The following is a 22991-nucleotide window of genomic DNA, read 5'->3' on the forward strand; positions in this document are numbered from 1 at the left end:
AAAATGAAAGTGTTGCTGGTTCTGCCTTGATGTATTTTGAGAATATGCCACATTTTACAAGTCTTTATTTCTAAGGGAACAAAATCACAGTGGGCTCAGTTTGTGGGCTGCATGTGGGAATCATTGCAGCATCTCTTCCTGTAAGCCTCTCCCTCATCTCAGTGTTCCCAAATTCAGGACCACTAATTTGTGGAGTTGTGCAGGGATATTAACACTACACCCACCAAGTAGGTCACTTTGACTCCTTGGCATTTTTGAACATTGTGTAATTCGACTAAATTACAAACCCCGTTAAGTCATATTTCGTGAGTTTTCTGGGTTTAGTTATCATACAGTGAATTTTGGGGTGTGTGATTAAATGAACAGTGTCTCCCTGGCTCAGACAGGCAGCACAACAATAGACTACAATCATCTATGCCAAGGACGTCATTTACTAATGTAAGTACAACAATCACGGACGGTTGACCAAGCAGCTGTCGTCCCAGGATTTGTCGAGATTTTATGAGCGGCCGCCCTCGTTCTGAATCTGTATAAGTTTGATTTCTGCAGGTTTTATTTTCTTGGGGCAGGAAGTGGACTCATTTCCTGACAGTTGGAGCCATAAAAATGCAATTACACAGATGATGTAATGCCCATTATGCTGTCCATTAGTGGACTAGGATTTGGTTTGTAATGATGCCACCTCTTCTGTTTCAGCGCTGGAGTCGGCAGGACCGGGACCTTCATCGCTCTGGATCGCCTGATGCAGCACATCAGAGAGCACGAGTACATCGACATCTTGGGCATGGTCTCTGAAATGCGATCGCATCGTCTGTCGATGGTCCAGACTGAGGTCAGACATGTCACTCTAAAAACCCCCCTCTCACACACACACACACACTTAACTTTGTCAGTGAGCTGAATTTCTGTTTGTGTCTGTAGGAGCAGTATGTGTTCATCCATCAGTGTGTCTTGCTGATGTGGCAGAAGAAAAGGCAGCAGTCCATCACCTCGGATGTTATCTACGAGAATGCCAGCAAGACATAATGAGCCTCTGTGAGTCAAACGTCTCAAGGCGATGCCTACTTACACCGTCACCTACTTACGCCGTTTCAAGTAGTAGGTGTCCTTTCAAGGATTCTAGGATCTCAGATCTCCTGACCTCCTTCTGAGGTGGACTCCCAAAAAACTAATGATGGGATGATGATATCTCCCACCCGACGTGACATCCTGGCTCCCCCTTGCCATAGCATTTGTGTTGTACTGCATCGACCTTTAATTATGCCAGCAGGATGCATGTACTCACTGGGATTTGAACCCCTGCCTTACTGTTCCAAAGACAGTAATGTTACCACTACACTATCCAGCTGGATTTTTATTCATGCCTATTTGATTTAAAATAAGGTCTCAGCAGGTCTGATGTCAGCAGGGGTCACGCAGGACTTTGTAATTAATAAAATGTTTAATTTTAATTTCACAGGAAGGGAGATGAGAATAGATGTGACATGTAATCAGAGTATTTTTGGTTACCAGGATGCTGCTGAGGGTCAGGGAGGCTCCAGGAGCATCTGTATTCCTGGTTATGGAAAATAACATCATTGGGATTTTTAAATGTGTTTGTACAGTTAGAGATTTTAGTTTTCCCATCACATTGGCAGAAATGGACTTCCATACAAACTGATCTGTGAAATAAAGTTTGACCAGTAACTCAAAAAGGCACCTTAATTCTACCATTTATCTTTTTATTGTTTATCCACATGAACTCCATGTTTGTGTGTTTCAGTCTGAATAAAAACTCCTTTCTGCTTGTCTTGCAGGCTGTGAACATGCCCCAACCTCCTGTGCTTCAGGCATCCATTCTCTGCAGAAGAAGACTTGCTTCATCATCAGTATCAAAAACAAAAACAAAAAAAACAAAAAAAAAAAAAAACAGCAGAACATCTGGACGAGAGAAAACTATTATCTAGTCTTTCTTTGAATTGGTGTTAAAGCATGGGATGGAGTTTTGCCTTAAGGAGCCTTCACTGACTGACCAACATGTTCAACCACAAGCCCGCCCTCTGAACTGGACCGACTCACGCCAACGTGGGCTCAGAGGAGCACTGACGAGCTGCGTCCGTTCAGGCGACGAGTCGTGGAACTGAGTCAGCAGTTTTTCATTTTTATTTATGTTTTTAATCTCAGGAGTCGCTGAAAAACCAGCAAGCACACTGGCCTCTTCTTCCCCTCGAACGTTCGTTTTAAGCTTCGTTTTTGCTTCGTTCATCATCCCGCGTGGTGCAGCTTTCCTGGCTCTTTGGGCTGCAGGAGTCGGCGGCGGTAGATTTCATCGTTACGCACTGCCATACGTACCGCACACGTTGATAATTAAAAAGCGACTGCTCGAGCAAGCTGATTAACTGCCAGGACTGCTGCACGAGAAGAACCCAGCAAACATTCACTGACGGGTTAAAACGAGCACAAATCAGGTGTTTGGAGATGCAGCGCCACAAACCTGTGGTGAAAAATGAGGAAAGTTTTGCTGCAGATCGAATGTGGAAAATGTCAGATTTCTGCTTCACATTATCTGAGAAAAACATCACAACACTATCTGAACGTTATCTGATCAAATTAGATGCGTGAATGTTTGCTAGGTCTGCACAAGTGGAGGGCACAGAGGAGTGGAGGGGAACATCGTCCCCACGCTGCCGTCCGCTGCTGCTCGGCGTGTTCGAGGCCAGTTTAGAGCTAGAGACTGTGGTTGTAGAGCTGTAGTTCGTATTTGCACTGAGGCCTCAGAGCTGCTGAACAAGAAGGGAAGCATTCCTGCTGCTGCTTCCCACCGTGGAGGACCGGCACGCAGTCACGTTGCTCCATATTTGTCCTGTGCACCGGGGGCTCTTTCTAACGAAGGATGTAAAGCTGTAGATTAACTTTAGGACTACCGTAGAGGTTTGGACTGTCCGATCGGACTGGCTGCAACAATCCGGATCGTATCCGACAGCGTGGACATCAGAGACAGTTGAACTGCCAAAACCACCAAGAACATCACAAGTTTCCCAGTAATCGGCCAGCTTTGGGAAGTACCAGAAACATATCTGCTCAGAAACGTTCAGAGCTCACTGAGCTCCTCTGGGGCCCCACACGAACCAGTTTATCATTGTGTAAAACTGCAGATTAAACCTTTGAACCTGGGCTAGAAAGTACAAATATATAAAGGTACAAATATCTGTATTTTAATGAAATGATGGTCACTGGTTCCGTTATAAATGCCCTCTAAAGACCTCCCATATAGAAGCATCAGGCTTTAAATTTCACTACAAACACTGAAACATCCTGAACATTTAATGTATGTGCTCAGTTTAACATGTCGTCAGTCTGGTTTTAGTTCACTAAATTAAATTCAACTTTGTTCTAATTTTAATTACTAAATTTCTAGCGGTCCCAACGAGCAGCACACATCCAGAATTCTATGCTTAACATTTTTTGTAACACTAAATAAATGACTTTAAACGATGGCAGCTGGGAGTGTGTAAACACCACTGGATTTGGATTGTAAAAGATTTCCTGCCAAAATTTTATACTCCAAACAACATTTTTGTGCTTCCCACATGAAAACTGACCAATAAAAATGGGTTCTGTTTGTGGAAATTTGGCACATTTTCAAATTTGAGGCTTTTTGGGCACAAAGTAAAATCAGTGAGCAGTGATATTTAATAAACAGATTATTTTATGGTTGTTTTTGGGCCCCAGGAGTCGGTTTGCGAATGGCTCCGACCGACTCTTTAACGTCGATCTGTACAGAAAAGTGTTGAAGCCGTTTCTGAAGCGTCTGCTGGTTCGATTCATCTTCATTCTTCGATTTCACACGACGGGCTAAAGAACATCCACGGTCCTCGTTCCTCAGTGACCGTGGTGAATGTCTGTGGAGCAGATGGTCGATTCAGGAAACACAGGGTGCTGTCAAAATAAGAGCTCAAGATCAAATGAAAGCGGGGGGGGTCTGGTTAAATGTTACATTTAATATTTAATAAAAAGCTCATTTTAAATTAATTTAAATGACAGAATTTGTAAACAAAATCTTTCAGTATTATTGTTACACCATGATTGTTGTTTACATAATGTTACAAAATTAGCCATAATTTGTTCTGCATATTCAGCTGATAAAGTTACACATTTCATACATCAATGCAAAAATGCTCCCATAAAATCTTTTTAAAAGCTGGGATGATTATTATTGTCATGATTATTTGTACTAAGAACTGTTTGACGAGCAGAATTAGTTCAATGTAAAGAATAATGCACGTTCTGAATGAATTCTGACTCTTGGGCTGATATCTGTTGTTGCAAGCGTGATCTTATGGAGCGCTGCAGATAAAACTGAACAAATTTCATATGAATAAAATCTGAAACTGCATCAACAGGCTGAAAATGTAGGACAAAGCTATTTTTGATGTCCTGAAAATGTTTTTAAATTTTTTGACATTTTGCAGAATTTTCCCGTGTTGATCATTTTCATAAATAAATAATTGGCTGAGGGATCAAACGTGCCGGGTCGTGACAGAAAATAAAGTCTGGACCCAGAACGATGATAAACGTTTACAGTTTGGGTTCATTTGGCTAAATGCTGAACTATGAAGTTTTAGTTTGGCGGGAATCAAAGGCCTCGTTATTTTGACGGCACCCTGATTAAGTTGGTTCAAAATGATCCATGAATGTGTAACAAGGCTGCTGGCCACCTGTGAAATGAGTCATCATCGTGGCCTTGTGCTTACCACACCTGAAGTCTTTACCTGTCGGCTGTCTCGGATCTGCGGCAGTTCGGTACTTCGGTTCGGTCCCACTGATCTGAAATAGGTTCATTTCACTTAGCTATCAGATGTACTGTACATACTTTTACTGCTTAACTATTCTGTTTCTACTCGTCATTGCAAAGTAATTCTTGTGATGTTGCTTTAGAGGATTGTTTTTTAAAAGTTGCTGTTAATGTGAGTCATCTTTCTGAGCCGGAAGCTGAATTCTCGACTGACGTTTCTGACGCCTCAGCGTCTGGAAGTATGGACACGGGGCGTGGTCACGGGGCGTGGCGTGGGCTGCAGTCTGAGAAACGCACTTTGGTACGACTGTCAAAAAACAAAAAAAAAAAAACCTGACAGAACTTGCTGCCAGTTTTGTGAAGCACTGAACACTTCTACAATTCTTTCTCTTGCTTAGTGTGTGTCCAGTCGAACTTGTACGTCATTGGTGCCATTACTGTGCATTGTGTCACTTACAGTTGGAAGGATGATCCCGAGCTTGGATCGCCATCACAGAGTTTTAATGTGTGTGTTGGAACAAAATAAAATGTTGCAGTAACGCATGTTGTGTTTTGTGTCAGACGTGCAGATTACAGCTAGTGTACGAGTGTCCCTGATAGGCCGAAACAAACTCCTCAGAGCGGCCGTCAGCACGGTGCAGGAGGCCCGAGGATCCCTGCAGTCTCTGAGTGGACCATGAACTCCTCTGTAGACCAAAGTATTCAAAGTATTCAATTCATGGTTAACAACAACCCTAATTCTTCAGGGTTTACACAGCACAATTATCAAACTGTAGATTAACACTGATATGAATCAGTTTCTTTTAAACAATCCCGAGTACATTAGAAACAGTTATGTCTCAGTGTAACACACAAATATGATTCTAGCTTTTCTGACCATCTCATTAAGAAGACATTAAAAAGTCCAGAGTCATTTAAAATGAACAGATTTACTCACCACGCTCATCCTTTGGTTCACAGGTCACAAACTTCAGGCTCCGAGCAAAAAAAAAAAAATCAGCGAGGACAAAAAAAAATGCTTCAGTAAAGATTTTATTGCAGAATGAGCAGATTTACATGGAAAAGGCACGATGAAAACTATACACGTACAAATGCAGTGTTTGAACTCTAAGCTTCCTCCTGATTGGCCGCTACACACGTGTTTGGGTACGAAGACGGTTCACTAAATACTATTTCCTCTGCTTTCATTAGCAACAAGCAAATCTCCATAAAGCTACTTTAATCATTAGTCTTTTTACAGTGTTGTGCTACAGGTCAGACAAAACAAGAAAAACTTTGCTTCAGACTTGGTTTGAGAAAATAAGTGCATAAATGGAAACAAAATCAATACGATCAATACGATCAATGCCACAGTGAGTACACAGGCTGATTTTTATGCAAACATTTAATTTACAGCATTTTCAGGCTGCGCGGTACAAACGGAAACAGTCTGCATTTATTGGTTTGTGTTTTTGCTCACTGATCTGATCAGCTTCTGAGTTTGGTAGAAAAACCGTTGGCGGTAAATTCTCAAACAGGAGCCAGCAGACACCTGAGCTCGTGACCAGCACGAACCAATCAGGTAACACCTGTAAATACAACAAGGTGCTTCGGTCTCACCTATCTGCTCGTTTAAAGTCGCTCCCACTTTGCAGCTGGAGTTGGCTGAGTGATCAAAAACTGCAGATTTTTCACATTAAAAGCCTCTGAAGAAAAGCGGTTACGACCTTTAATGTGAAGCTGCCGTGCAGGACCGAACCTCTTTGTGCTGCGATTACGACCGCTTTAGGTTTTAAAATCAGGTGCATATAAACATGTGCTGTAACTTGTAACTAAAGAACTTCTAATGTGCGCCCCCTACAGGAGGTCCAGAGGAGGCGCACTCGAGCTCATCCAGAATGAACGGGGCTCTCTGGAGCCCTCGAACGTAACAGTGATTGAATTTGTGCTTTTAGTGAGTTTAGAGAGAGAACAGGAACAGTTTGCACTGATTCTCAGCCACATGTGAGAATTTACCGCTTCAGTCGGTTTTCAGTATTTGGTCTCATTGGTCATCTTACTCTGTATCACAGTTGTTACTGTCAGAAAACAGGAGTTTCGAGCATTTCTGCGTTCTCAGCTGAAGTTCTTACTTTAAAACGGAGTTGAATTTGTGCAAATGACGTAAAACAGCCATTTTTTTTTTTAAATATTTAGCAGCTGAGGAGGTCCAGAGATTGAAGTTTTTATCCTTCTATTGTGGTGGAAAAATAATAATAAGTCTGTCCTTTGCAGGACGTTAGGAACACCTGTGAAAACAGCTCCTAACCGCCTCCTGGGAGGAGCCCAGGTGTGGCTCCAATGGGTTTTAGACCAATAAACTGATGCAGGTGATTGAGCCTGATGATGTTTCAGGTCAGTTCTTCAAACACCGCGCGATCTCACAGACACGTTTCAAACCCCACCTGCAGCTCGATGATTTAACAGGTAACATGACCAATGAGATGTTTTCCCACAAAACACGAGGCTACCTGTTGCTGTGGGCGGGGCGTGAAGAGAAAACACAGTGACTGAGTTTGAGTCCGACTACAGTCATTCCCGTGTTTTTACCTTTAAAATGACGTCAGCAAAAAACGGTTTTTAGCTCCGACAGATCCGAGCCGTTCGTTTCCTCTGGCTGAAAAACAGCATTTTTATTTTTAATGTGCAAAAATGCTGATTTCCAAACAATTTTAAGAAATCTGCTCACCTCACTCTGTTACACGTCCTTCATAAATTATTTATAAAGTTACTTTTGCTTCTGTTTGGTCATCAAATAGTTTAAATATAATCTGAGAAATTACATGCTGTGAATATCATCCTTGGTCCAAAAACTCTTAAATGTGTATTTAATGTAGATAATAGAATATTATTTTCCAGACAACATCGACTGAATTTCTTCTGTTTTCTGTTTGTAAGAACCAACCAGTCAGGCATCTCGACACTACCAGCCTCACCTGAGCCTCTCAGGTGATTTCACTGCGCTCAGTCACAGAGGGAATAATCCATCTTTAATCCATCTTTGGACAGAAAACAAAGTCACTGATCAGCTTGGAGCTCAGCTCCAAAGACTCAGCGTCAAAGTGCTGAAAACCTCTGAAGACTGAGCAGAGTCTAAAAGCATCTTCGCTCTGTTACTTGAACGTGATGATAAACCAGGAGAGGATCAGCCTCAGCTGTTCTAACGTTAATACTGAGAGGCTTTGCTTTGGAAAATGAGCGACTGAGCAGCTTCTTTCACTTTTTACCAACAAAACGAGTCCCCAAAGTGTTCATGTGAACTTCAGGCAAACATGGCAGAGTACTGTGTGTGTGTGTGTGTGTGTGTGTGTGTGTGTGTGTGTGTGTGTGTGTGTGTGTGTGTGTCTGTGGTCCAACGGTCAGTCGGCCGGTCGGTTTGTGTTTCTCGTTCTATGGAGACGAGCTGAGGAGCTCCTGCCTGCGCCGCATGATCTCCACGAACTCCGCGCGGTCGGCCGCCGCCTGAGGATCGAGAGAGCAGCAGGCCGCGGTTTTTAAAAAGAAAAGGTACAACAGACAAAGGGAGGAAGGAAGGGGAGGAGCCAGGTGGAGCTCAGTGGGTGCTGCCTTCATCAAAAGACTCCACCCCTGAATCACAGGTGCTGGCCGCCAGTTTCTCCTGCCGCCTCCTCATGATCTCCTGCAGCTCAGAGCCTAAACTTTTCTGGAGACGCAGACAGAAGAAAGAGGGAGAAGAAACGAAAACACGGTTATCTCACAGAAACACCAGCAAGATCTGATCTCAGGAGACTCTGGTGGGGCTGCTTCATGAGACTCCGCTCGTCTCCAGATGAGCTCTGATCAAAGATTTTAATTCTGCAGGTTCAAACTGTTCAGGTTGAAATGTACAGCCTGACGAACACAGCAGGACTCGCGGGTTCGGCTGTAACCGTCTTCCTCTCGCTGCAGTTCACACGTTTCACTCCGAGTCCGTTCATTAACTGTGTTTCTCTAATAATCACTGATTTTAGACATAATAAAAATCTGCTTCGTTCATTCACTCAGTAGTTGTGTTCCTCTCCAAAGACGACCAAAATATTCACGAGGGAACAAAAAAGACGTCGAAGATTAAAATTCAAAACAGAAGGAAAATAAAGTGGATGTTGTTCCAAAAGAAAAACTTTACTTTGAGATTTAAGTAGATTTTTACTTGCGAAAAAATGATATTCTGAGATTAAACTGCTAAATGTAATGATTACACTTCAGACGTGATTTTCACCCAGACTCAGATCTGAAGCTTCGTGACCAACGACCTTTCTGTGAATCGATTCTACTCAGATTCTACTTGGAATAATAAAACTTTTCAATGAACTTCTGCTCAGCAGAAACTACAACATAATTATAGACGTGATTTTTTAAAACTGACTTTTTGGTAATCATTCAAAACTGTATCTACATTAGTCTGTTATACCAGAGGTCCCCAACCCCCGGGCCGTGGACCGGTACCGGGCCGTGGGACATTTGGTACCGGGCCGCACATAAAGAATAAATAACTTAAATTATTTCCGTTTTACTTATTATCTGCGCCTAAACTATATTTTATTTTGAAAAATGGGCGGATTCGCTCCGTTACTTCCCTCCATGACTTCCTCTTGACGTGTCAAGACGTTTCTGCTCACATGATACGTCACCGCTAAAATTAAACCCAGAAGCTTCAGGCCTGTCTAACGAAATCGGTTGGTTGACCTACATAACGCTTCTTTAAATTTTTGAGTGCTCAACAAGAGTAGAAAAGCGCTATGTAAGAACTAGTCCATTTACCATTTTTATTTATCAACACCGGGGATAGCAGTGAGGCAGACCCAGCCATCAAACTGACTCTCCAGCGCTTGACACCGCGGCTCTGCAGCCACGCTCCATGTGAAATCGGCCGAACCCAGTCAAACCAGAAGCCAGCAAAAATGAGTATCAGAGAAACAAGCTCAGGGGGCTTACACTGATTCAGTGTTATGGTGAGTTGTATTTTTCATGCGCTTTATACAGTAAAAATCACCTAAGTCGAAGTCGCATAAATCGGGTTTTCGCTCTAGTTGGATGGCATCTGCAGGTCCTGATTTTTCCTAACATTAATTCCAATAAAATCATCACATAAATCCGTCGGATATTCACCTACCTCGGATGAAAAATCTGGTCCCATTGTAATAAATTTCCAGTTAAATGTGATCGCATAAACTGGATGAGTTTAGCGCTAAAACCCTCCTCAGCTCCTGTCCGCCCACTTCCATGCATCGGCTCGTTCATGCACAACTACACACACACTAACAACGCCTGGAAATTGTTTTAGTGTTTATATCAGTTCATTTCACCGGGGACAATCGTGGCAAGTGTAAGCTACAAACTTGCACTTACAAGTAAAATTTCAGATTATAAAATTTGCAGAAGCAAATTCATAGATGAAGCAGAAGCCATTGCAGCGAAATTCGATAATAGACCCCAAACTGGGCCATTTGAATCCGACTGAGGTGATTTCTACTGTATTTGTTTTTGCGGTGTATCTTATTTTGAAGGCATGTTTTACCATGGCTCTAACAGCTGACCAGGGAGCGCTGTGGGCAGAGAGCCTGTTTTTCATGTTGAGGCGGGATGTTACGAGAACGCTGCTGATAAGGGTTGCATACGAATACAAAGTGGATTCCCGTTTTTTATTATTATACGTAGAAAATATCACACTTGGTTATGGTCGTATCATTTATTTTGACGTATTTATTCGCCACACCTTAAAAGCCGGTCCGTGGAAATATTTTCTAACACTAAACCGGTCCGCGGCTCAAAAAAGGTTGGGGACCACTGTGTTATACTATATGAGCTACAAGCTCCTGACTTCCTGGACCGCCTCAGTCTCGTTATAGCGCCCCCAAGAGTCTCCCCTCGACCTTTGCATTTGGCTGCTTTGGAAGCAATAAATATAAAATCTACTGTCGCTTTACGCCTGCAAATCAGAAGATTTTTCCAGCACATCGAGGAGAAAATCTTCCGTGGGTCGGAGCCAGCATCGCCGGCTGGCTGTGGTTTGAGGTAAACTCAGCCAGGAGCTTTAACCAACCTTTGGTGACTGCCGCTGCGAGCTGCAGAGAGCACGTGGATGAAAACATCTACAGTGTGGAGTCAGGAAGCATGCTGGGCAACAGGGACCTTCTAAAACCGGTGGCACAAACATCCGCTACACCAGAGCAGAGACGAGTTGGAGCAGTTCAGTCACAGCAGGAAGAAGCAGAAAATGCAGAGTTTATTCTTCAGCTCGTTTCCTGTTCTCAGTGTCTGAGGCTGAAGCTCAGCTCTGATGTTTGTGCCACCAGCTGCAGCTGAAGAGGAGCTCATGGTGTTTCAGCTACGAGATGTGATCAAAAGGATTGCAGCAATCAGCCAAAATATTCAAAATATAAATATGTATTTAAAAATAATGATAAATGTAATGAAAACGATGATGGTTGAAATTTCCCCTTCAGTGTCGTCTCGCTGTGCACCTCTGGACGTCTTCCGATCCCTCTCTGGAAGTTGCAGCATGGTCGCCTACGCTGAGCTTTCGTTCTGCGAGTTTAGTTTCTCGTTAATTTTCGTGCTGGCCTGATTCAAGCGTTGATGGGGGGGGTGGGGGGGTGTTGTCCGTGACTGAACGGTTCACGTCAGGTAAAGATGCAGCAAAAAGCTTTCTGGCCTCGTCAACATCACAGATTCGCTTTGCTCAAAGAGGCAGATTTATTTTAATTTTGTACTTTGATTAGTTTTTATTTAATTTTGACTTTTTGTTTTTAATTCCCTTTAGTTTCAGTTTAGTTTTTATTGTCTGTAAAGGTTTAGTTGTAGTTTTTATTGGTTTCACAGATGTTGTCTGTGTAGATTCTCAGTCATCCAGGTCATAGTAGTCTCTGGAGCTTGAAAAAGGCGACTGGACTTCTTTTTGTTTCTTGAAGACGTTTCACCTCTCATCCGAAAGGTTTCTTCAGTTCTCAACCAAATGGTGGAGAGACCCAGGTATTTAAACCCCTGTGGGCGTAGTCCCCTGGAGGTGGTTATGACCCTCTATTGATCATGTGCTTGAACACATGTGCCCAGGTGTGAAGGGGGCGTGGGTCATATTTAATCAGTGGTTTCAGTTGAAACCAATTTAGGACTCCGCTCCATTGTTTCCTGTGGCCTATTGAGGTCACTGGAACAAAGGTGTGAATGGGGGTTGAGACGTCTGGGAAGGGAGCTCAGGACAGCACTGTAAGCGGGGGAAAGTTGGTGACGTAATCCACCTCCTCTGTTCAATGATGGTTGTTCACAGTGGACATAGATGGCTTCTTTCACTCCTCTTTCAAACCATCTGTTTTCCCTGTCCAAAATGTGGACATTGGCATCCTCAAAAGAGTGCCCTTTTTCCTTCAGATGCAGATGTACTGCTGAATCTTGTCCTGTCGAAGTGGCTCTTCTATGTTGTGCCATTCGTTTGTGAAGAGGCTGTTTGGTTTCACCAATGTAGAGGTCCGAGCACTCTTCACTGCACTGAACAGCATACACTACATCGCTGATCTTGTGTTTGGCGGGTTTGTCCTTGGGATGAACCAGTTTTTGTCTTAGGGTGTGACTTGGTTTGAAGTATACTGAGATGTCATGCTTGGAGAAAATTCTTCTGAGTTTCTCTGACAAGCCTGACACATATGGGATGACAATGTTGTTCCTCTTGTCCTTCCTATTCTCTGTAGTTTGTGTTTGGCCTTCATTCCTGTGCATCTTAGCTGATTTGATGAAGGCCCAGTTGGGGTAACCGCATGTTTTGAGGGCTTTCTTAACGTGTGTGTGTTCCTTATGCTTCCCTTCTGCCTTAGAGGGAACACTTTCCGCACGGTGTTGTAGGGTCCTGATCACCCCAAGTTTGTGTTCCAGAGGGTGGTGGGAGTCAAAGAGGAGATACTGGTCTGTGTGTGTGGGCTTCCGGTAAACTTCAATGTTGAGGCTTCCATCTTCCTCGATAAGCACCGCACAGTCCAGGAATGGTAACTTGTTATCTCTGGTGTCCTCCCTGGTAAAACGTATGTATTTATCCACTGAGTTAATGTGACGAGTGAAGGCTTCTACTTCTCGGGTTTTGATTTTGACCCAGGTGTCATCTACATATCTGTACCAGTGGCTAGGTGCCGTCCCTTTGAAAGAACCAAGAGCTTTACTTTCCACTTCCTCCATGTAAAGGTTGGCTACAATGGGAGACACTGGGGAGCCCATGGCACATCCATGCTTCTGTCTGTAGAATCCATCATTGTATTTAAAATATGTTGTGGTAAGGCAGAGATCTAAAAGTGCACAAATCTGATCTGGGGTGAAGCTGGTTCTGTTCAGTAAGGAATCGTCTTCCTGTAGTCGTCTTCTGACGGTCTCCACTGCCTCAGTTGTAGGTATGCAAGTGAAAAGTGAAACCACATCAAAGGACACCATGGTTTCATCTGGATCCAGTACAAGATTCTGGACCTTGTTAGTAAAATCTGTAGAGTTTTCAATGTGGTGGGGTGTGATGCCAACAAGCGGTGATAAGATGGTGGCGAGGTGTTTGGAAATGTTGTAGGTGACCGAGTTTATACTGCTGATAATGGGTCGAAGTGGGACTCCTTCTTTGTGGATCTTTGGGAGTCCATAAATGCATGGAGTGGCTTCTCCAGGGTACAGGCGGTAGTAAGTGGGGCGGTCAATGGCTTTTTCCTTTTCAAGTTGTTGCAGGCAGCAAACAACTTTTTTCTTGTAGTTGCTTGTGGGATCACGTCTCAAGACCTCATAAGTATTGTTGTCACTGAGGAGTGTAGTAATTTTGTTGTGGTAATCCGATGAATTCAGCACAACCGTGCACCTCCCCTTGTCGGCTGGCAGTATGGTGATGTTTTGATCCTTGCTTAGGGCTGTGATGGCCTTCTTCTCCTGAATGGTGAGGTTGGATGGAGGAAGTCTTGCACTGGAGAGAGTGGCTGAAACTTTCATCCTGATCTGTTCTGCTACAGGATGAGAAAGTTTGTTATTTCTTATAGCGGTTTCTGTTGCTGTGATGACGTCTACTATAGGAAGCTGTTGTGGGGCTATGGCAAAGTTGAGTCCTTTGGCTAGCACATTTTCTTCTGGTTTGGTGAGGACCCTGTCTGATAGGTTCTTCACCCACTTTCCTTGGTTTCCATTGCTTATCGTGTCGTCCTGTTTGTTAACAGATGAATGGTATGCCTTGGTTTGCAGAGTTTGAAATTTACGTAGTTGTCTTTCCTTGCCTTTGATGTGTTGTGCGAGCTGGGCTTTGTCCACAAATGTAGAAACTTCTTCTGCGATGGTGTGAGGTAAGAGTGATGAGAGTTTCTGCTGAGTCTGGTGGATTTTGTTCTGGAGTGCATCTATGGTGAAATGGACCTGTCTTATCCTTTCACTTAAAAGGTGGTTCTGTGCTCTCCATAGAATTTGGTCAGCTCTATGTCCTTTTACTGTGGACCCAAGGTGCAAACTCTTGGGAACCAGTCTGGACTGTCTGCATCTCAAGTTGAAACGAAGGTGGTTCCTGTAGTCCGCTAGCTTTCTTGAGTCCCTTTCATACTCCCGCACCAATTGAAGGGTGTTCCTCCCAAAGTGCAAGGCAATATGTCTGTGTAGATTCTCAGTTATCCAGGTCATAGTAGTCTCTGGAGCTTGAAAAAGGCGACTGGACTTCTTTTTGTTTCTTGAAGACGTTTCACCTCTCATCCGAAAGGCTTCTTCAGTTCTCAACCAAATGGTGGAGAGACCCAGGTATTTAAACCCCTGTGGGCGTAGTCCCCTGGAGGTGGTTATGACCCTCTATTGATCATGTGCTTGAACACATGTGCCCAGGTGTGAAGGGGGCGTGGGTCATATTTAATCAGTGGTTTCAGTTGAAACCAACTTAGGACTCCGCTCCATTGTTTCCTGTGGCCTATTGAGGTCACTGGAACAAAGGTGTGAATGGGGGTTGAGACGTCTGGGAAGGGAGCTCAGGACAGAGACCGTCAGAAGACGACTACAGGAAGACGATTCCTTACTGAACAGAACCAGCTTCACCCCAGATCAGATTTGTGCACTTTTAGATCTCTGCCTTACCACAACATATTTTAAATACAATGATGGATTCTACAGACAGAAGCATGGATGTGCCATGGGCTCCCCAGTGTCTCCCATTGTAGCCAACCTTTACATGGAGGAAGTGGAAAGTAAAGCTCTTGGTTCTTTCAAAGGGACGGCACCTAGCCACTGGTACAGATATGTAGATGACACCTGGGTCAAAATCAAAACCCGAGAAGTAGAAGCCTTCACTCGTCACATTAACTCAGTGGATAAATACATACGTTTTACCAGGGAGGACACCAGAGATAACAAGTTACCATTCCTGGACTGTGCGGTGCTTATCGAGGAAGATGGAAGCCTCAACATTGAAGTTTACCGGAAGCCCACACACACAGACCAGTATCTCCTCTTTGACTCCCACCACCCTCTGGAACACAAACTTGGGGTGATCAGGACCCTACAACACCGTGCGGAAAGTGTTCCCTCTAAGGCAGAAGGGAAGCATAAGGAACACACACACATTAAGAAAGCCCTCAAAACATGCGGTTACCCCAACTGGGCCTTCATCAAATCAGCTAAGATGCACAGGAATGAAGGCCAAACACAAACTACAGAGAATGGGAAGGACAAGAGGAACAACATTGTCATCCCATATGTGTCAGGCTTGTCAGAGAAACTCAGAAGAATTTTCTCCAAGCATGACATCTCAGTATACTTCAAACCAAGTCACACCCTAAGACAAAAACTGGTTCATCCCAAGGACAAACCCGCCAAACACAAGATCAGCGATGTAGTGTATGCTGTTCAGTGCAGTGAAGAGTGCTCGGACCTCTACATTGGTGAAACCAAACAGCCTCTTCACAAACGAATGGCACAACATAGAAGAGCCACTTCGACAGGACAAGATTCAGCAGTACATCTGCATCTGAAGGAAAAAGGGCACTCTTTTGAGGATGCCAATGTCCACATTTTGGACAGGGAAAACAGATGGTTTGAAAGAGGAGTGAAAGAAGCCATCTATGTCCACTGTGAACAACCATCATTGAACAGAGGAGGTGGATTACGTCACCAACTTTCCCCCGCTTACAGTGCTGTCCTGAGCTCCCTTCCCAGACGTCTCAACCCCCATTCACACCTTTGTTCCAGTGACCTCAATAGGCCACAGGAAACAATGGAGCGGAGTCCTAAATTGGTTTCAACTGAAACCACTGATTAAATATGACCCACGCCCCCTTCACACCTGGGCACATGTGTTCAAGCACATGATCAATAGAGGGTCATAACCACCTCCAGGGGACTACGCCCACAGGGGTTTAAATACCTGGGTCTCTCCACCATTTGGTTGAGAACTGAAGAAGCCTTTCGGATGAGAGGTGAAACGTCTTCAAGAAACAAAAAGAAGTCCAGTCGCCTTTTTCAAGCTCCAGAGACTTTCACAGATGTTTTAGCCTTTTAATGTTTATTGTGTGGGCGTGCCGGGGATAAGATTTAGCTAAATCAGTATTACAATAAAAACGGAACCTTTTGAAAGCAGTGACTCACAGTCTTAGAGACATTCTCAGAAATGTCCATCAAAGCCTCATCAGGCAAGCTGCGATAACCAATGATACTAAAACTAACTATTCTATATTTGTTTAGTTAACTAGTTAAAAGTTAACCAAAGTGTTTCTGATGTCTAGTTTTAGGTTCTAGTTGAGTTTTAGTTAACTATAATGAGCTTACAAAGAGGTCCAGAGGTGCAGATTGATAAGTTCTTAATTTTTATAGACTGATGTCTGAAACTTTTTGATCACGTTACATAAAATCCTGTTTTTAAAACTGATCCAGGGACAGGGCTAATTTATACTTACCAACAGTTCAAAGTATTACAGGTGCTTTTGTTCAACAATGACTGGTCCAGGTGTATCTATACATTCACTTCACTGATCTAAGATTACTTCAAATCATTCAGTAGGTCCATGTCTAGATTGTGGGTTCAGCAGCCGAAGTTAAAATTAGGAATCAGAAACGGTTCCGAAAATATTGTTAATGTGTGATAACATTTAATACATCAGAACAAGAACAAAAATGTAACTGCTGATTGGAAACAAGTCAGAATTTATGCTCCTGAAACCCAGATCTGTACATGGAAAACTTGTTTAGACATTTTACCAGATGAAGATATAAACCACTATACATCCAGGTTTCTCTGGGAGGATGGGGCTGGGAGTTAGCAATAGGTGAGGGTAAGAGGTCAACAGGAAGTGCATTGTTCTGGAGCTAGTTCGTTCAGGGGGTTTAAGGGGGACTTTGTGCACAGCCACAGCAGGAAGACTAATGCTGATGCTACCTTAAAAATCCTGCTAGACATGAAAAACCCGGAGCTTCATTCTGATGGCCAGATTCAGGATTTCTCAGAAAAGAAACACCAACCAGTCACTGTTGGTCTTAATTTGTGGGTCTAATTATCGAGTAGAAATCCAAAAACCAAGTTAAGGCAGCTAATGGGAAGGAGGCACGATGGCCCTCAAGTTATTTACAATGAAAAACAAGTCAACACCAACAAGCCAAAGTCAAGGTAAGTCCAAGCCACTAAGACTTGTTTAAGACTCCTTCCTTAATCCAGGGGTACTTTTATTCCCAACAGCAAGTCCATATCTATGACTGGTAAATCTTATTGGTTCAGTAATGGACTTGGTTTTAATCTGTGGAACAATGGAAACCAAAAAGAGCCAAATTACTGCAGCATCTGGGACTCTACGCTGAGAAAAACAAACCCTAAGGGGACCTTTTGGCTCAGAGATCATGTCACTAATCAAGAAACAAGTCAAAACTGCTAAGTCCCATTGCAAGGGTACTTTTTTATCCCCGAGTCAGGACCAGCAAGTCCTGACCCTACAAGTGGTAAATGTTGCACCAGGTGATTTACTGGTTATTGGTCTTGATAAAGAGGATAAAAACTTATGGGAACCCAAGTTGAGACAAGTACTAAGTCAAGGAGGCTCTTTGGTCTCCAAAATTTGTCTTTAATCAGGAAAAGGAAATATCAATCCAAACTGAGACAACAATCTAAATTCAAAACAATCAGTCCAAATATCCAAGACTTGTTGGCCCAAACCTATGGCCCACATCAGGACCAACAAGTCCCAAGCCTTGGTCAAGAGGAGCCAGATACAATAACGGTAAATCTTCTTGGGCTCGTTGAACTCAAGACAGGTACGTCCAAGTATTAAGACATTAAGCCTCACACCAGGATGAACAATTCTGACCAAAGTAAAAAAGTACTAAGAGTTATTGGAGCATCTTGGTACCCAAGGAGGGCCTATCATCGCATTGGTATTTGAGTCAAGACTGAAGTATCTTAATTTTAATGAAGCCTGATCTATCAGATTAATGACTCGAGTCACATCGGCTCCTCCTGTTGATGGAGTGAGTCCTCCATCTCACTGGAGCTTCCTTTAAATCTGGCCAGCAGAACGAAGCCGCGTTTACGTGAACACGATACCTTAATGAATGTGGAAATCAGAACATCAGAGGAGGGTCAGAAGAAAACCTGCAGGTAGGAAATAGAAACCAGAACACCAGACCTTGCCAGAGTTTGGCGACAGAAAGCTTAAAGACAGAAAAGATCCTGAAGAGGCCTCGAGCTTCCAGACACAAACACACGGCAGCAACCGAGATTATAACCCCCAGCTTATCTGAGAGATTCAGCTCCATCATGAGGTGGATGCAGGTCCTGATGAAGCTGATCAGGACTGAAGGGACGGACTTCTTCCACCACTACAAATATTTATTTTAAAATGTTTAGAATAAAATTATTTCAATGTTAATACATTGGTTTAAAAAAAGAAGATGAACTGGCGTTTGCTGTTGACTGTTCTGTGGTGTTTGCATATGTCTGATCATGTGATAAGATTTTCATCTGATTTGAATTTATTTCAAGCAGAAAACATTTTCTTCAGTGAAGAGCAAAAGTTTTTAAATGAAAAAGAAAAGTTTAGATTTTATGAAGTGAGCCGATGTCATCAGCATAAATAAACCAGCGAGCGAGGAGTCGGCGCCCCCTGCTGGTCAAAGTCAGTCACTTCAGCTCTGATCCACCTTCATCTCGGTGGATGAAGTTCAGGGGTTGGGTTAACCCTAACCCAGTCGAGTTACAGATACTCAGACTTTGGTTTCTGTCGCTCGTGTTTGTCTGATGAACCAATCAGCTGTCAGGAAGCTTGGCCTCGACTAACACCGCGATCCAATAAAAATCCAGTAAATCCACACGGACACTAACGTCACCCTCACATTTATTTCTAAGCATAATCAGAACTACTGAGGATTTTTGTTCCATAATGATACAAATATTAATAATTATTAAATCCTCTTGGTGCTGTCTCTTTGTGTACATATTCTGATTTATATTTATAGTACAGTATTTATAGTATATAAATACTATACTCATTGTACATCCTGTATAATGACAATAAAGGCATTCTATTCTATTTATAGTGTATATATTACATATTATTTATCAATGCAATCTGCACTACTCTCCTGTACAATGTCAGCCTTGATATAACTCTTCCTTACTTACGTTTTTTATATTTGATTTATTTTGGTTTCTATATATATAGTTTTGCACTCATCGCTGGCACGCTGATGTTGAGTTAGACTGTATTTTTTTCTTGCTGCTGTAACACAATATTTTCCTCTGTGGGATCAATAAAGTATCTATCTATCTAAAAATGGTTCTAACTGAAACTCTCAGGCTCAGGCTTCATTTTCAAATGATTTCAACTGTATTCATGGATTTGCTTCAAAAAATATTAAAAGTTATTATGGAATTATCATTTTAATGCAGCCTTAAACAACTGTGCATTGAAAACCTTCTAATGAAACAAAATAACTGCCTGCAAACTGGAATTATTACGATTTTATTGGTGTAATTTAAATGTTCAGGGTCGCGGGGGTGGGCGGCGGGGGGGGGGGGGGGGGTCGCAGAGCCAACAAATGGATGGATTAAAATGTTTGCTTTTCAAATATTCTGATTTTTGAGCCTTTATTATTTCAGAATTTTACAACAAAATATTCTGACTGAAACTTTAAGAATTAAAGTTCTGTTTTTAATGAATTATGAGTTTAAACCTTAAAGACAAACATTAAAAACATCACTATGAAATATTCAAATATAATTCACAGAATCTTTGGAGTAAAATCGCTAAAGTTTTTGATGTTAACGTGGATTTAAATTTAAAGCTTTTTATTAAAATGCTGCATTTTAGAACTTTATTCTGAAAATATTAATGCCAAATATGCAGAGGTGGTAAAAGTACTGACATTCTGTACTTAAGTAGAAGTACAAGTACTTGTGTTAAAAAATACTTTGGTAAAAGTTGAAGTACTGGTTCAACTTCTTTACTTAAGAAAAAGTAAAAAGTACAGGCTCTGAAATGTACTCAAAGTAAAAGTATCAGTTTGTAGAAATGTTGGATTCAGTGAATGAATCTCAGCATCAGCAGCTTTGATTCAAACTCATCTCTGCTGCTCTGATGTAACCTGTAACTCTGACCATGAACACAGAGCTTTACTGGAAATACAGTACAACAAGCTGACCTGTTTATCACACACTAAACTGCAGTATTTTCATACAATCTCTGAATAACACAAAGTCAGCATACTTCAGTTTATTTTCCAGTCCTTACCTTTAAATCTAACCTCTCTTCTTCCTCTCCTGTCCTCTTTCTCCATCTCTGAGTGAACTTCTCTCTCTTTGCTCTCCCTGAAATACAGCAGCTCTTCTTTTAGCTAGCAGACACACTGTGTGACAAACTGCACACACTTTGTGTGCTTGTTGATATTTGTTGAGCATTTAGAAACGTTGCATTTACCTGCCACACGTTACTCCCTTCATGCTCGCTCCTCTTCAGTAGCCTAGCTAAGATGCTGAAGTACCGTGAGCACAGCTTACGGCCCCGTTAGCCCTGATTACAGCGCTATAAAGGATACATAAATTATATGTTTTTGCCTCTTTAATCTGTTTTTATGTGATAAGCCCGGTGATGGAGGACACTCCAGTACATTTGTCTCTTATGTGTTATCGTTCCTCCGTTTAGACTCAGATCATTTGACCGGAAACAAAAACTTCCCTCAGACGTTAAACCTAAAGTAACGAGTCTGTTTGAAAATGTAAGAAGTAGAAAGTACAGATACTTGTGTAAAAATGTAGGGAGTAAAAGTAAAAAGTACTCAGAAAAATAAAAACTCAAGTACAGATACCTGAAAAATCTACTGAAGTACAGTAACGAAGTATTTGTACTTCGTTACTTCCCACCTCTGCAAATATGAACGTTCTTCATTATAGTACAGTTTGGTTTTTATTACTGACATAAATATTACGGCACAATTTATATTTTTATTCCTAATTTAAACTCTAAAATGTTCCCACTGGATATCTTAGAAGCTCCATTCTCTGAATATTCAAACTTTACTCTCAAAATATCCTTGAAACACATTTGTTTTAGGATATTAAAGCTTCAGCATAAAGTATATGAAGCGTAATGTCGGATTATTGTAGTTTTATTTGGAAGTATTTTAAGCAGATTTTTCCTCAGATTGACTTCCTGCACTCGCGTCTCATTTTTCTTCCTGTAATTCCTGATGTTTCTGTTCTCTAAATAACATCAGACTGCGATTAACGACCTGAGCGTCTGGCTCGCGGTGATGTCGGCGACACCCACCTCGAGCGCCGCCTTCTGCACGGTGACCTGACTGAAGACTCGAGCGCCGTCATCAGGACAAACCGTCTTCAGCTCCTCCTTGTTGAGTGAGAACAGCTGAGCTCCGGTGAGCACGCCCAGGCTGGTGATGGTGCTGCAGACACACACACAGACACACACACACTTTATTTAACCTTTTGACCAAATATGGTCACTTCTGGCACCAAAAAAAAAAAAACTTCAAACTGTGTGTAAAGCACTGGGTCCATCTTTTATCTACAGTCTGAATTGAAGCATCATTTTGATTACAGACGATTAACCAGCTCTGAAGCACTCATGCTGCTGACTTCTGCACTGAAATATTTTACTTTGAAAACCCGTCTAAAGCTTCCTGAAGTGATTGGCAGGATGAGACCTGATCACAGACTGATCGATTACAGTCGGCGGTTCTGAGCCCGCGGAGCTCGAAGGGATAAAAATAAAGTTTCAGTGAAAAATATTTAACTGAGTCGAGTTTGAACCTCAGCAGCAACCTTTGACCTGCCTGCAGGAATCCGTTCATATTTCCCTTCTTATGCCAAACAGCCTTCGTGGAAGCAGTTTAAATTTTAAATGAGACGTGTGGGCGGAGCCTGTGTGATGAGTCACACAGGGTTACATCAGCACACTCACACAGGGCTGAAGCCTTTGGCCTCCAACCACGCTTTGACCTCGTCCGGACTCGAGTCGTAGGTGATGCTGACCGACGGTGAGCCGCCGGCGCGGGGCGGAGCCTGGAACTTCTTCTGAGCGCTGCGGCCCAGCGTCAGCCTGTGCATCAGCTCGTCCTGAACCTCCTCCATGTTCGACTTCCTGCCTGCAGAAACACAGACAGGGTCACCTGTGCTTACCTGCGTCTGACTGACGTTCGTTCAGTCTCAAAATGATACAAACACATTTCAAAACATTGAAACTGTTACTGATTATTGATTATTGCTGTTATTGATTTCCTAAAAGTTGGATCATAATGAGTCTGAAAGTGGGCGGGGAGGGTAAACAGGTGGATGAGCAGGTGTTTCTGACTCACGGCCGGCCGCTGCAGGTTTCTGGTTGTTTGGCTCCCTCATGGCGACGCTGCCCATGTCGTTGGACGTGTTGCTGTTCTGCCGACTGAGCGCGACGCTGCCGCCAGCCGGCTCGACGGCCGGAGGAGGCAGCGGCGGTGTGGGCAGCCTGGCGGGGACGGGAGCGGGAGGAACCGGCGCGGGGGCCGCTGGAATGGGGGTGGCGGCGGGTTTGCTGGGGATGATCTCGGTCCTCGTGCTCTGTTTCTGCAGGACAGAGGAGAACTCATTCACACCTGGTCAGCAGGTGAAACTTACAGGTGACCTTTTCTGCTCATTTCAGCTCCGCTTTTTATCCTGGAAGCCTGCAGAGGGGCAGCTTCAGCGTAGGAAATACGCTGTTTCCATCACAGGAGTTGAACTCAGGATGGATCGTTTTTCCACACCATC

The 22991-nt window shown here is 43.0% G+C and overlaps 2 protein-coding genes across 7 annotated transcripts in view; one reads left to right on the top strand and one right to left on the bottom strand.

The window, feature by feature from the left end:
- ptpro (protein tyrosine phosphatase receptor type O) overlaps positions 1-5304 on the top strand; it is a 45143-nt gene extending 39839 nt beyond the window's left edge. For both annotated transcript variants that reach the window (XM_030719956.1, XM_030719958.1), the window contains 3 exons: positions 697-832; positions 922-1035; positions 1797-5304. In XM_030719956.1, coding sequence (XP_030575816.1) covers positions 697-832; positions 922-1026 — 241 coding nt within the window. In that variant the 3' untranslated portion in view covers positions 1027-1035; positions 1797-5304. The remainder of the gene's footprint in view (positions 1-696; positions 833-921; positions 1036-1796) is intronic.
- Positions 5305-5788: 484 nt separating this feature from the next.
- Positions 5789-22991, bottom strand: part of eps8a (EGFR pathway substrate 8a, signaling adaptor) — a 46522-nt gene continuing 29319 nt past the window's right edge. For 2 of the 5 annotated variants that reach the window (XM_030720575.1, XM_030720572.1), the window contains 4 exons: positions 22565-22808; positions 22171-22354; positions 21520-21652; positions 5789-8456 (listed from right to left, as the gene is read on the bottom strand). In XM_030720575.1, the coding sequence (XP_030576435.1) occupies positions 8346-8456; positions 21520-21652; positions 22171-22354; positions 22565-22808 (672 nt within the window). In that variant the 3' untranslated portion in view covers positions 5789-8345. Of the gene's footprint in view, positions 8457-18299; positions 18348-21519; positions 21653-22170; positions 22355-22564; positions 22809-22991 lie in introns of all 5 variants that reach the window. The other 3 variants (XR_004019116.1, XM_030720576.1, XM_030720574.1) reach the window with 3 other exon arrangements.

The sequence above is a fragment of the Archocentrus centrarchus genome, chromosome 23 (assembly GCF_007364275.1).
Source record: "Archocentrus centrarchus isolate MPI-CPG fArcCen1 chromosome 23, fArcCen1, whole genome shotgun sequence".
Lineage (NCBI taxonomy): Eukaryota > Metazoa > Chordata > Actinopteri > Cichliformes > Cichlidae > Archocentrus > Archocentrus centrarchus.